Below are 11,086 nucleotides of genomic sequence, written 5' to 3' on the forward strand. Positions count from 1 at the left end.
TGATAACAGAAAACAGACATAAAGATTTACTGTAACAGGCAATATCTGTCAGATGAGACAGTCCTTTATTGTCTCACAAGTGAGACATTTACAGTGAAATGGCATGGACAACCATAATGCAGCATAATATTGGCTAATGAGAATATTTTTGGGGGGGAAAATTAAAATAATAAAAAAGAAAATAATAAAATCTATTGTAGATTCATATAAAGAGTTGTTTTTAACCATTTTCAGTTGACTCAGCTTATTTTTTTTTAATACTGATATCATGATGATGTATTGTTTACAGCTTATAGGCGGACTGGCAGATGAGAAGGTGCGTTGGAAGGAAACAGTGCAACACCTGGATTACATGGTCAACAATGTGGCAGGTGACGTGCTTCTATCAGCAGGATATGTAGCATATCTGGGACCCTTCACTGTAAGTGGTTTGTACTTCAGTTAGAATAGTTATTAAAAAGTTGCATTACCTAACTACTTATATATGATATTTATACATATTTCCCATCACAATCAACTGCATTTTTAAGATTCAGTGATAGGACACTTTTCTAGTGGAAAGTTTTAAACATAAAAAACAACTAATCTAAACATATACACAATTATCAAATCTGAACATAACTGTTAAGTGTACATTACACTAGTATCATAATAGTAATAATGTATAATAGGTATTGCATGAAGGGGCCTTGTTTTTGTGTTTAGGGAGAGTACAGAGCTGCCATGGCAGAGGAGTGGCTGCATTGTTTCAAAGAACTAAGTGTTCCACACACTGACGAACCCAACCTGATCAACACCCTCGGAGATCCAGTCAAGATCCGCTCGTGGCAGGTCAGAACCAACCTGTCATCTCCTGACCTTCACTGTCTAAGCCTTAAATGTTTAATTATCATTTGCCTTTATTGCCATCCATTTGTATGTGCGTAGATATCAGGTCTGCCCAAGGATAACCTGTCAGTGGAGAATGGTGTGATTGCCCAGTACTCTCTGCGCTGGGCTTTATTCATTGATCCTCAGGGACAAGCCAACACGTGGATCAAAAAAATGGTGAGCACTGTTATTATCTGTGTACTGATCTGACCATAACTGCAGAGGGTGCCAGTGAGACAATAAGGTGAAAAGTAGCTGTATCAAGATTTGAATTGAGCCCACCACATTATATGTATAGTTTGTAATAATACTATTTGTACCAGTATCAGGAGTTGACACATCCTCCAGTATCCAGCAGATGCTCATTATGTTGTTGAACAGGGTTCAGTACCTACATGTGTACCTGTTTTGGCTGTGTGGAAAACATTACTCACACATCACACACAACTCCTCTGGAAAGCTTCTCATGTAGTTTTATTCAGTCCACTGTTCATTCATACTTGTTTCCTGTTGTCACCCAGGAGCAGGATAATGGATTGGAGGTTATGAAGCTAAGTGATCGGGACTTCCTCCGCAGTCTTGAAAACGCCATTTGCTTTGGTAAACCCTGCCTCTTGGAGAATATAGGAGAGGAATTAGATCCTGCTCTGGAACCTGTATTGTTGCAACAGGTGAATACACACACTAACTATCTATTACAAATGAAAAACACTTGTACTGTATGGCAGTGTTATACAAATATCTACCATGCACTGTTGTCCGCTTAAGTCACATTTTTGGCCCTTAGACATTTAAGCAGCAAGGCAGCACAGTGCTGAAGCTCGGGGATTCAGTCATCCCTTACCAGGAAAGCTTCAAGATGTACATCACCACCAAGCTGCCTAACCCACACTACTCTCCAGAGGTCTCCACCAAAGTCACCCTCATTAACTTCACCCTGTCACCCAGGTAACACATTTTAAAACAGAGGCAAAGAAAATTTAGTTTTATCTTATTTTTGTAGATTTGTGATCACATACACAGCCGGATTCAGACAGAAAAGTCTTATTGCTTGCATCCAAAACACTGAACACAATGATAAATGTAAGTTTGTGTATTTGGATTTAAAAAGCAAAAATGGTAAACACTGTACCAAAATATTTATAAATATCTCAAAATTAAATTGTGAGCTTGGATGGATTTTTAGAAAATATGCTTGTGACTATATACCAGATATAAAACCAATATGTTTTCAAAATCAACTTTGTTCTAACAATTATGTCTTGGTCTTACTGTCTGTCTTTGTGTAAATGTGACTTTTGTGCGTTTCTAGCGGTCTAGAGGACCAATTGCTGGGCCAGGTGGTGGCCGAGGAACGTCCAGACCTGGAAGAGGCTAAGAACCAGCTGATCATCAGTAACGCGAAGATGAAACAGGAGCTAAAAGAAATTGAGGATGAGATCCTGTCCCGACTCAGCTCCACAGAGGGTAACCCTGTGGACAATGAGGAGCTCATCCAAGTGTTGGGGGCTTCCAAGATCAAAGCTGGAGAGATCAAGGTATCTCCAATATCATATATGACTAACAAGAAGCTCTTAAATAAGAAGCTGGAAAGGTTTTTTTTCATAAACCTCTAAAACCTCCTATATGATACTATTGCTTTGTGCCATCAAACTCATAAGCTACTATTGTTGGATTTTAATGCAAGCTGGTTTTGCCGGCAGGCCAAAGTGATGGCGGCAGAGCAGACAGAGAAGGACATTGACGCCACCCGTCTGGAGTATGTGCCGGTGGCTGTGCGCACACAGATCCTTTTCTTCTGTGTATCGGACCTGTCTAATGTCGACCCCATGTACCAGTACTCACTGGAGTGGTTCCTTGGCATCTTCATGGCTGGCATTGCCAACTCTGAGAGAGCAGGTAGAAAGAAATGCCACAGTAAATTTTATGATGCTCTGATGGTTGCAACATTATACACAGAATTGTGTTTGTGCAGATGGAAAATCGCAAGAACTGTTTCCTGGCAATGAACCGATTTTTTTCTTCTTCTCACAGACACAGTGGAGAAGAGAATCGCCAATATCAATGAATTTTTCACCTTCAGCCTTTACAGCAATGTGTGCCGCAGCTTGTTTGAGAAGCACAAACTCATGTTCGCCTTTCTCCTGTGCACTCGCATCATGATGAATGACAACAAAATTGATATGGTGAGAAACAGGAGTTTGCAGTCTTTCTCCCGTCTTCAGTTTCCAGTAGGACCTCATAAATACAGATTTTAAGTTAATCCAAGTACATTTGATGAATCTGCATGGCAGCGTGAGTGGCGCTACCTACTATCTGGAGGAATGCCCATCAAAGAGCTGACCAACCCAGCAGTTAGTTGGCTGTCTGAGCGCGCCTGGCAGGACATCCTGGGCCTCAGTGCTCTGGACAACTTCAGCAACCTGGCAGAGAGCTTCACCGAACATCTGCAGGGCTTCAAGAGAATTTTTGACAGTAATCAGCCTCACAGGCACGTTCTATATTAACAAAATAGTACATGTTTCCTTCATTTGTTCTGTGCTGAAGCTGTCAACATCTAACATGGTGTGCATTTCTGTATGTTTCCTATAGGGATCCTCTCCCAGGAGAGTGGGACATAGTGCTGGACTCATTCCAGAAGCTGTTGGTCCTGCGCTGTCTGAGGGCTGACTGTCTTGTTCAAGGCCTGCAGGACTTTGTCTCAGCTCAGCTGGGACAACGCTTCATAGAGCCTCAAGTAGTCACTCTTCTCCCTCCTGCCTTAATGTTGATTTTAAAACCAATATGTATGCAGAAACTAACAGAAGTTATTCTTATGCCTGTGATGAGTGTGGTAATATTAACATGGCAATAACGGTTTCATTTGTTTTGGCTGGGCCTGCAGCAGTGCAAACATTGGTTTATGTTTGAAGTACAGATTTAACTATGCAAACTTCTGCTGAAGACAATTTCCGTCTGTCTTTTCTACAGCATGCAACAGCAGAATTTATGGCGTGTTTCTCCTTGTCTCTCCATCTTTCCACAGACATCAGACCTGTCCGTGGTTTTCACAGAGTCTTCCCCCTTCACTCCCCTCATCTTTGTCCTGTCCCCTGGTACTGACCCTGCTGCTGACCTCTACAAGTTTGCTGATGTCATGCAGTTCTCCAAGAAAATGAGTGCCATCTCTCTGGGCCAGGGCCAGGTCAGGGCCAACGGGTGCCTGGGAATTCTCTCTCTCTCTCACTCTCTCTTTTGTACACTCTCTCTGACCCTGGGGAATGGCACTGTAAAACACTTTCTCACAGAACTAGGCCATTCTCATTTGTCTTGTTAAGAATGGACACCTCTGTGCTAATTGTTTTCTCTATTTATGGCCATAGGCCAGGACAATGTGCAAAATTACTTTGACAGATGCACGATTCCAGAACACCATAAATAAGATCAAGAATAACAATAAAAACCTTCAGTATAAATGCAGACTCATCCTCCACAAATCTTAAACCAAGTGGCTGGCTAAACATTTCTACACACTACCCCTGTGGCTATTCAAAAGGTGTTAATGCGTGTTTATCACATTACTTGCAATTATGTGAGTTAGAATCCTGGCTCTGCTGTTACATCACTTTCTCCTCAATTTCCGTCTTATTGAACTGAGGGCCTTGAGCTTTTTTGAAAGACTCTTAGGAGATTCCCTAGGTTCAGATTACAGATCAACATTATGTCAAATAGAAGTGGTATACATCCTCTGAAAGCTGGGAACCTGAACCTGAAGCTGCAGCTCAGCTAGTTGTTGCAGCAATTTCTGGGTTGATACCATTTGTGACACAGATTTGGGGCTGAAATGTAATGTAATTTTCCTGAAATTCAGATAAAATGTCAATTATCCCTTCAAAATATCCCATTGCAACCTACATGCAAAATTCTTTTGGCCCCAAACTGCCTGAGATTATCATCAAGTGTGCATTTCTGTAAATGGGAGAATCTATTTTCTTTCAGATATCCTGAGGTCAGCCAGTTTTTCCTTCGTCAAAATTTTGTGAAAACTGGATTCCAATGAATTCTTTAGGTTGTTTAGTTCAATATACTCACTGTAGCTGTATTTCAGAGTCCTCTACAGCTTCTGAAAGACAGTTGGATCGTTAATGAGAATAAATTAGGAACAAACTTCTATAAAACGTGAATATTTTCTCTTTAATTAAAGCCTCATGTTAAGCTTACTGTTTCTGACACAACTCTCGTTGTCTGCCTCTTCTTCTGTTCTGCTGTTTGTGTGATTTAGGGCCCCTGGGCTGAAATCCTGATGCATGCTGCCATGGAAAGAGGTCAGTGGGTCTTCTTCCAGAACTGTCACCTGGCGCCCAGCTGGATGCCATCCCTGGAGAGACTAATTGAAAACATCAACCCAGCAAAGGTCAGAACATACACATAACACATATTGCAGACTATTGCAGTTTTGTATGGTAGACAAGCCTTTTATTTACTTTGCCACTGTTAATTAGTTATTTTACTGCCTATGGGTACCACATGCCCCACAACCCCCACACAGGTGCATAAGGACTTCCGTGTGTGGCTCACAAGTCTTCCCAGCAACAAGTTCCCAGTGTCCATTCTCCAAAACGGGTCAAAGATGACCATTGAGCCTCCCAAGGGAATCAAGGCCAATCTACAGAAAACCTACCTGAGGCTCACAAATGATTTTATCTCCTCTTCCACAAAGGTCTGTCTTCATTCACTGTCTCCGTCTGTTCCTGCTTATTATATTTACTGCCTTCCACGTTTTGCATCAGTTATGTTTTTGTCTAATATCTAGTAGTATCACCAACTTATTCCTCTGCTCTCCTTTCCTCTCCAGATAACACACCTCAAGTCTTTGCTTCTGTCTCTGTGTCTCTTCCATGGAATTGCTCTGGAGCGAAGGAAGTTTGGCCCACTGGGCTTTAACATTCCCTACGAGTTCACTGATGGAGATCTGAACATCTGCATCAGCCAACTCAAAATGTTCCTGGACGAGTACAATGACGTCCCGTACAAGGTGGGGTAGAGAATGCTTCTGTCGACATTTGCCTAACAACATGTCAAGACTACAATAGCAACAATTGCAATCACTCTGATTGTTGTTTCTCCTCCTTGTCATGTATTACACATATCCATTGCTTACAGTTAATTGCTATTGCAACATTTGTCTTATCTCTGTGAAAAGTACATAATCTTACACAAACAAAGAAACATAAGTTTTGTCTCAAACAGGGAATATGTGTGTGTGTTCATCTGTCTGTCTCCCCTTTTGTCCTCCACCTGTCCAGGTGCTCAAATACACTGCAGGAGAGATAAATTATGGCGGCCGTGTGACAGATGACTGGGACAGACGATGTCTGCTCAGTGTGCTGGAGGATTTCTACTGTCCCGCTGTGCTTACTGATGATCATGTCTACTCTTTGTCTGGAGTCTACAGGCAGATAGACACAAATCTGGATATCAAGGTTAGATAAACACAGGAGCATTCAAATGATTGTGATAAGAGTAGTGCATTAGACTTGACCTTGGTCTGCATCAGTTGGTACACTCCAAAACTGCATATATTTACTCACTGTTCAGTGCACCTAATGGTAAGTCTAAGTTATGGAACATGAGGATTTCTGTTATTAAAACAACATACCACTGAAATAGATCATTCTTTTTAAAGCAAAAAAGTCATACAATATTCATTACATTAAAGGGTAAATTCACATTTTTGTAATGAATGGACTTGAAATATGCTCTACCAAAGGATTCCAGATATAAGATGTTGTTTTTAACATTAAATGTGTACAAATAATATTCTAAGTGTCAAATATAAAACTTCTGAACTGCTGACTATCTAACTGGTGACAATTGGTGTTAGCGAGTGACCTGTTGTCATGACAATTCTGACTCTAGGGTTACTTGGCATACATTCGTGGTTTGCCCATCAATGATACACCTGAAATCTTTGGTCTTCATGACAACGGCAACATCAGCTTTGCCCAGAATGAGACCTTCGCCCTGCTGGGAGCTGTGGTTCGTCTCCAGCCTCGAGCTGCATCTGCAGGGGGCAAAACACTGGAGGAGGTACATATTAATCATCCTTACTCTTATCTTTTTAGTACTAACTGAATCATATTAAAGTATGTAATCTAATTCATTTTTTTTAACCGAACATACTTAACTGAGCAATGTTAAGCAGCCTGTCGAGAAATTGGTTGTAATTTTTGTGTTTCTAAATGCCTCGACTACAGCGGAGACATGTTGTGTTTAACTAGTGATGTGCCTCTTCCTGTACTGTAGATAGTGGAGGAGATAGTGGCGAGCATCGTGGAAAAGATTCCTCAGCCTTTCAGTGTTCAGGAGGTGATGGAAAAGTACCCGGTCCTCTATGAAGAGTCCATGAACACAGTGCTCATCCAAGAAGTCATCAGGTAACACTAGGCTGTGCTAAGATAACATCACAATCCACACTGCACAGTATTCAGTGCAGAACTGTGTGTCAGTCACACTGGGATCAGCTCAGACGACTCCCAAGTACTCAGCAATTGAAGCTGTCCTTACGGTAATCCATACATAATTTTAATATGTTTAAAGAAAATACACATCCAGTAGGAGAACAAATGTCCACAGTTCTTCACAATTCTTTGATATCAGAGAAAGAAACGGCCATCTGTTCTGCGCTGAAAGCATCTTGGACAACATTTAGCTCACCATATGCAGCTCAGTCAAGTGGTCAGAAAGGTTCAGTGATTCTTCCCAATGGAAATGTGAAACTGTGACTTTTGAGGTAAAACATTTTTTAACGTGTAACCAATAATGTTATACCTCTATTTGAGTCCAGTTGCTGGAATTTTACTCTTGAAACACACAGCCAGTAATCTAATTATATGGCTTTTAAATCATACTGTTACAATAACATTCAGCTGTGTGTGAGCCGCTGTAGCTTGTGTATGTCAGCAACTTGTCCGAAGAGAGTTTGGGAAGCCAAAAATCAGCTGACTCATTTGTTTTGGTCAACGATCCTATCAGAATCTTGCAAATGTATATATATATATATATATATATATATATACTGTATATATATATAATAGTAATAATATAATATTACAGATTGAAAAAACAGGAAAATTATTTTACTGCTTACACCGTGTCGGGCCCTCAGAGTGTGTATATATATATATATATATATATATATATATATATATTTATTTATTTATTGTCTTTCAGATACAACAAGCTGCTGGTGGTCATCTCTCAGAGTCTCAGTGATATTGTGAAGGCCCTGAAGGGTTTAGTGGTGATGTCATCAGAACTGGAGCTTATGGCCAGCAGCCTGTTCAACAACACGGTGCCCGATATGTGGAAAGCCAAGGTAAGACACACACAACAGTTATTCTCCTTTTGATTATCTTGTGGGTACCAGTGCCCAGTGGTCAGATGGCATGTTACAACCACTTTTAAAACTTTATTTAGTATATCATGAAGACAACTTGCATCACAAAATACAGCATTTGTGTGAATGCATTCTCTTCTGATTTTAAAATCCTATTGAGAAAATTACCTTCTCATATTTTTTATACGTTTAGCAATTCTGTATGCAGGCTTGGAGATTTCAAAGTGTAACCTTGACTTGCACACACTTTAAGTTACATGCACAGATGTGACAGAGAAAGTCTCCTTCAGAGGGTTTTTAAGTGTCAAAGTATTAAGTAGTGTGCCTTGAACTGAAACGATATGACATCTATCTGTGTGTAGATAGGTGTTTGCAGTTGGGGATAAGACTTGGACATTTGACATTTGGGAGTGATTTCAGTGTAAAGGACGTCATATTAGCTTGTGGTGATATTTCTGTCCTGCTCTAATAATTCCAGGCTCTGCTTTATAGGAATACATAGCTCTTTGACTGGCCATGTGTCTCTCTCCCTCCAGGCATACCCTTCTCTGAAGCCTCTGGCCTCCTGGGTGTCAGACCTGCTTCAGAGGATCAGTTTCCTGCAGAGATGGATCTATAATGGCATTCCACCTGTTTTTTGGATTAGCGGCTTCTTTTTCCCCCAGGCTTTTCTCACTGGAAGCCTCCAGAATTATGCCCGTCGCTCCGGCACCTCCATCGACACAATTGGATTTGACTTTGAGGTCAGACAGTAAGCTGTATGTCTGACAGTCCTTATCATTGCCACTTTTTCTACCCTGCTAGCTAACATACTAATAGCTATAACACTTCATATTACCACTCTAAACCGACTGTGTGAATATCAACATAAAACATTTTTTTTTTTAAGAATTGCTTTGAAGATTTTTTTTTTTTAAAGGTCAAATACTATTGTCATTGTCAAGTTCATACTTGTATTTTGGGTTTCTACTAGAACATGTTTTAATGTTCAAAAAACACATGATTTATCTCTTACGGTCTGACTGAGTATTCCTGTTTTCACCCCTGCCTGAAACGCTCAGTTTAAGAGTCTGTCTCGTTAAATGATCCTCCCAAAAACCTCTGTCTGCTCTGACTGGTCAGCATTTCAAAGTCGTACGCATCTGCACTCTGCGTGTCTCTGCAACACCATTCCTGCCGGCGAATAAGTGTAACCCTAGAGATACTTTCTATATACATTTGTGACATCACAACCGTACAGAAGTCCTGACGGCTCGTTCAAAGTCTCAGTTCCTGAGCACAGGCTGTGTGTGTTTCTCTGTGGATTGAGCGTTTTGATAATGTCACAGTATTTATACAGCACTCTTACCTGCTTTTTAATACATTTAAAAAAAGACATGGAAATCTCACTATTTACAATATGGGACCTTTTATGGTTTATCACCCCATCTTTACCTCATCTCTTCTGTTAACCTTCTCCTTCAGGTAATGGTGAAGTCAGTGTCAGAGATAACAGAGAAACCAAACACAGGCTGTTACATCCAAGGTCTATTCCTGGAGGGGGCTCGCTGGGATAACGAGGCAGGTCAACTCACAGAGTCCAGGCCCAAGGAGCTCTACACAGAAATGGCCCTCATCTGGCTGATCCCCAAACCCAATCGCAAACCTCCAACCTCTGGAATCTACGTCTGCCCGATCTACAAGACCCTTACACGTGCTGGTTAGTGTTAGGGAGAATTTGTTGTTGTGCCAGAAAGAAGTCAAAATGCCCGTCCTGTATGTCTGATGCTGAAGAAATTTAGTTATTCTTGATCAAGGAGAAACAGAAAAGTCGTCTACACAAAATAATGCGTGAAGCCACCTCGATTCTAAGGCTCAAGAGTAAAGACCAGATTTTTATACTAGGAAGGTGGGTCGAGACAGCAAGAGGAGATGTGCTAACATCCCATTGGCTATAATGCGTAAACATGACATTAAGGATTCACACCAGCTAGGAAATGCAGAATGTTACAGAGTGACAGTGACCTGTCTAAGTCTGTGGCTGTGTCTGGGCCTGCAAGGAATAAGATAGGAGACGCAAAGAGGGAACTATGGCCTTGGCTGGCCCCAGAGAGTTTCCAGGGCAGACTAACTGACCTTCCTGACCCCAGAAATAATCTAAAAGAAAGCTGTTTAGGGAAAATGAAATATTAAGTAACAAGTCATCTATACAACTGCTATTAGTAAGATTACATAGCTCTTGACTAACAAGTTGTTTATTTAAAGATATTAAATATATTTTTTAGTTAAGGAAATGGATTAACTGAAACTTTTGCTCATTGTAGTTACCCTTTTTCATGTGTGTGTTGGGCTGTAGTGTTTGTGTGCATCTCCTTTTGGTGGTTTTATTACTCACCCAAAATAGACTCCAGTTAGTGTCTTGTTTCACGAAGCGTCTGAAAGTGCAGCTCTGTATTTTCCACCCACAGCACGTAGCCAACACCTTGTGCTGACACGGTAGACTGCTCAGAAACACTTAAACTCAGTGCAGTGATGGAAAAATACAAACAATTCAAGTGTCTTCATGTCACTGAACTGCTTTTGTGTGCTTTCCTAGGGACTTTGTCTACAACCGGCCATTCCACCAACTATGTGATTGCGGTGGAGCTGCCTACAGATCAGAGTCAGAGACACTGGATCAAACGGGGAGTCGCCCTCATCTGTGCACTGGACTACTGAACACACGCACAATTTTTCAAGGAACACCTGACTTTGTTTTACAGCCCGCAGCGATGTTGATTGCAGTGTGGCCACTTAGACAGAATCAAATCAAACACAGACACTTTGTCTATGCGTCTTATGTCAATAAAAATAAGCTCA

General features: G+C 41.0%; 1 protein-coding gene across 1 annotated transcript in view; it reads left to right on the forward strand.

Annotated features, from left to right (window-relative positions):
* dnah1 (dynein, axonemal, heavy chain 1) overlaps positions 1 to 10,945 on the forward strand; it is a gene marked incomplete at both ends in the record, with an annotated part of 34,749 nt that extends 23,804 nt beyond the window's left edge. Inside the window, 21 exons of the mRNA XM_083939626.1 lie at positions 290 to 421; positions 706 to 831; positions 928 to 1,047; positions 1,392 to 1,541; positions 1,658 to 1,818; positions 2,183 to 2,408; positions 2,574 to 2,769; positions 2,905 to 3,056; positions 3,165 to 3,361; positions 3,463 to 3,607; positions 3,896 to 4,054; positions 5,132 to 5,263; positions 5,399 to 5,569; positions 5,705 to 5,884; positions 6,156 to 6,332; positions 6,769 to 6,939; positions 7,156 to 7,286; positions 8,083 to 8,227; positions 8,785 to 8,991; positions 9,713 to 9,947; positions 10,824 to 10,945. Coding sequence (XP_083795752.1) covers positions 290 to 421; positions 706 to 831; positions 928 to 1,047; positions 1,392 to 1,541; positions 1,658 to 1,818; positions 2,183 to 2,408; positions 2,574 to 2,769; positions 2,905 to 3,056; positions 3,165 to 3,361; positions 3,463 to 3,607; positions 3,896 to 4,054; positions 5,132 to 5,263; positions 5,399 to 5,569; positions 5,705 to 5,884; positions 6,156 to 6,332; positions 6,769 to 6,939; positions 7,156 to 7,286; positions 8,083 to 8,227; positions 8,785 to 8,991; positions 9,713 to 9,947; positions 10,824 to 10,945 — 3,435 coding nt within the window. The remainder of the gene's footprint in view (positions 1 to 289; positions 422 to 705; positions 832 to 927; positions 1,048 to 1,391; positions 1,542 to 1,657; positions 1,819 to 2,182; positions 2,409 to 2,573; positions 2,770 to 2,904; positions 3,057 to 3,164; positions 3,362 to 3,462; positions 3,608 to 3,895; positions 4,055 to 5,131; positions 5,264 to 5,398; positions 5,570 to 5,704; positions 5,885 to 6,155; positions 6,333 to 6,768; positions 6,940 to 7,155; positions 7,287 to 8,082; positions 8,228 to 8,784; positions 8,992 to 9,712; positions 9,948 to 10,823) is intronic.
* Between the last annotated feature and the right edge of the window lie 141 nt (positions 10,946 to 11,086).

Source organism: Echiichthys vipera (assembly GCF_963691815.1).
Source record: "Echiichthys vipera genome assembly, chromosome: X".
Lineage (NCBI taxonomy): Eukaryota > Metazoa > Chordata > Actinopteri > Perciformes > Trachinidae > Echiichthys > Echiichthys vipera.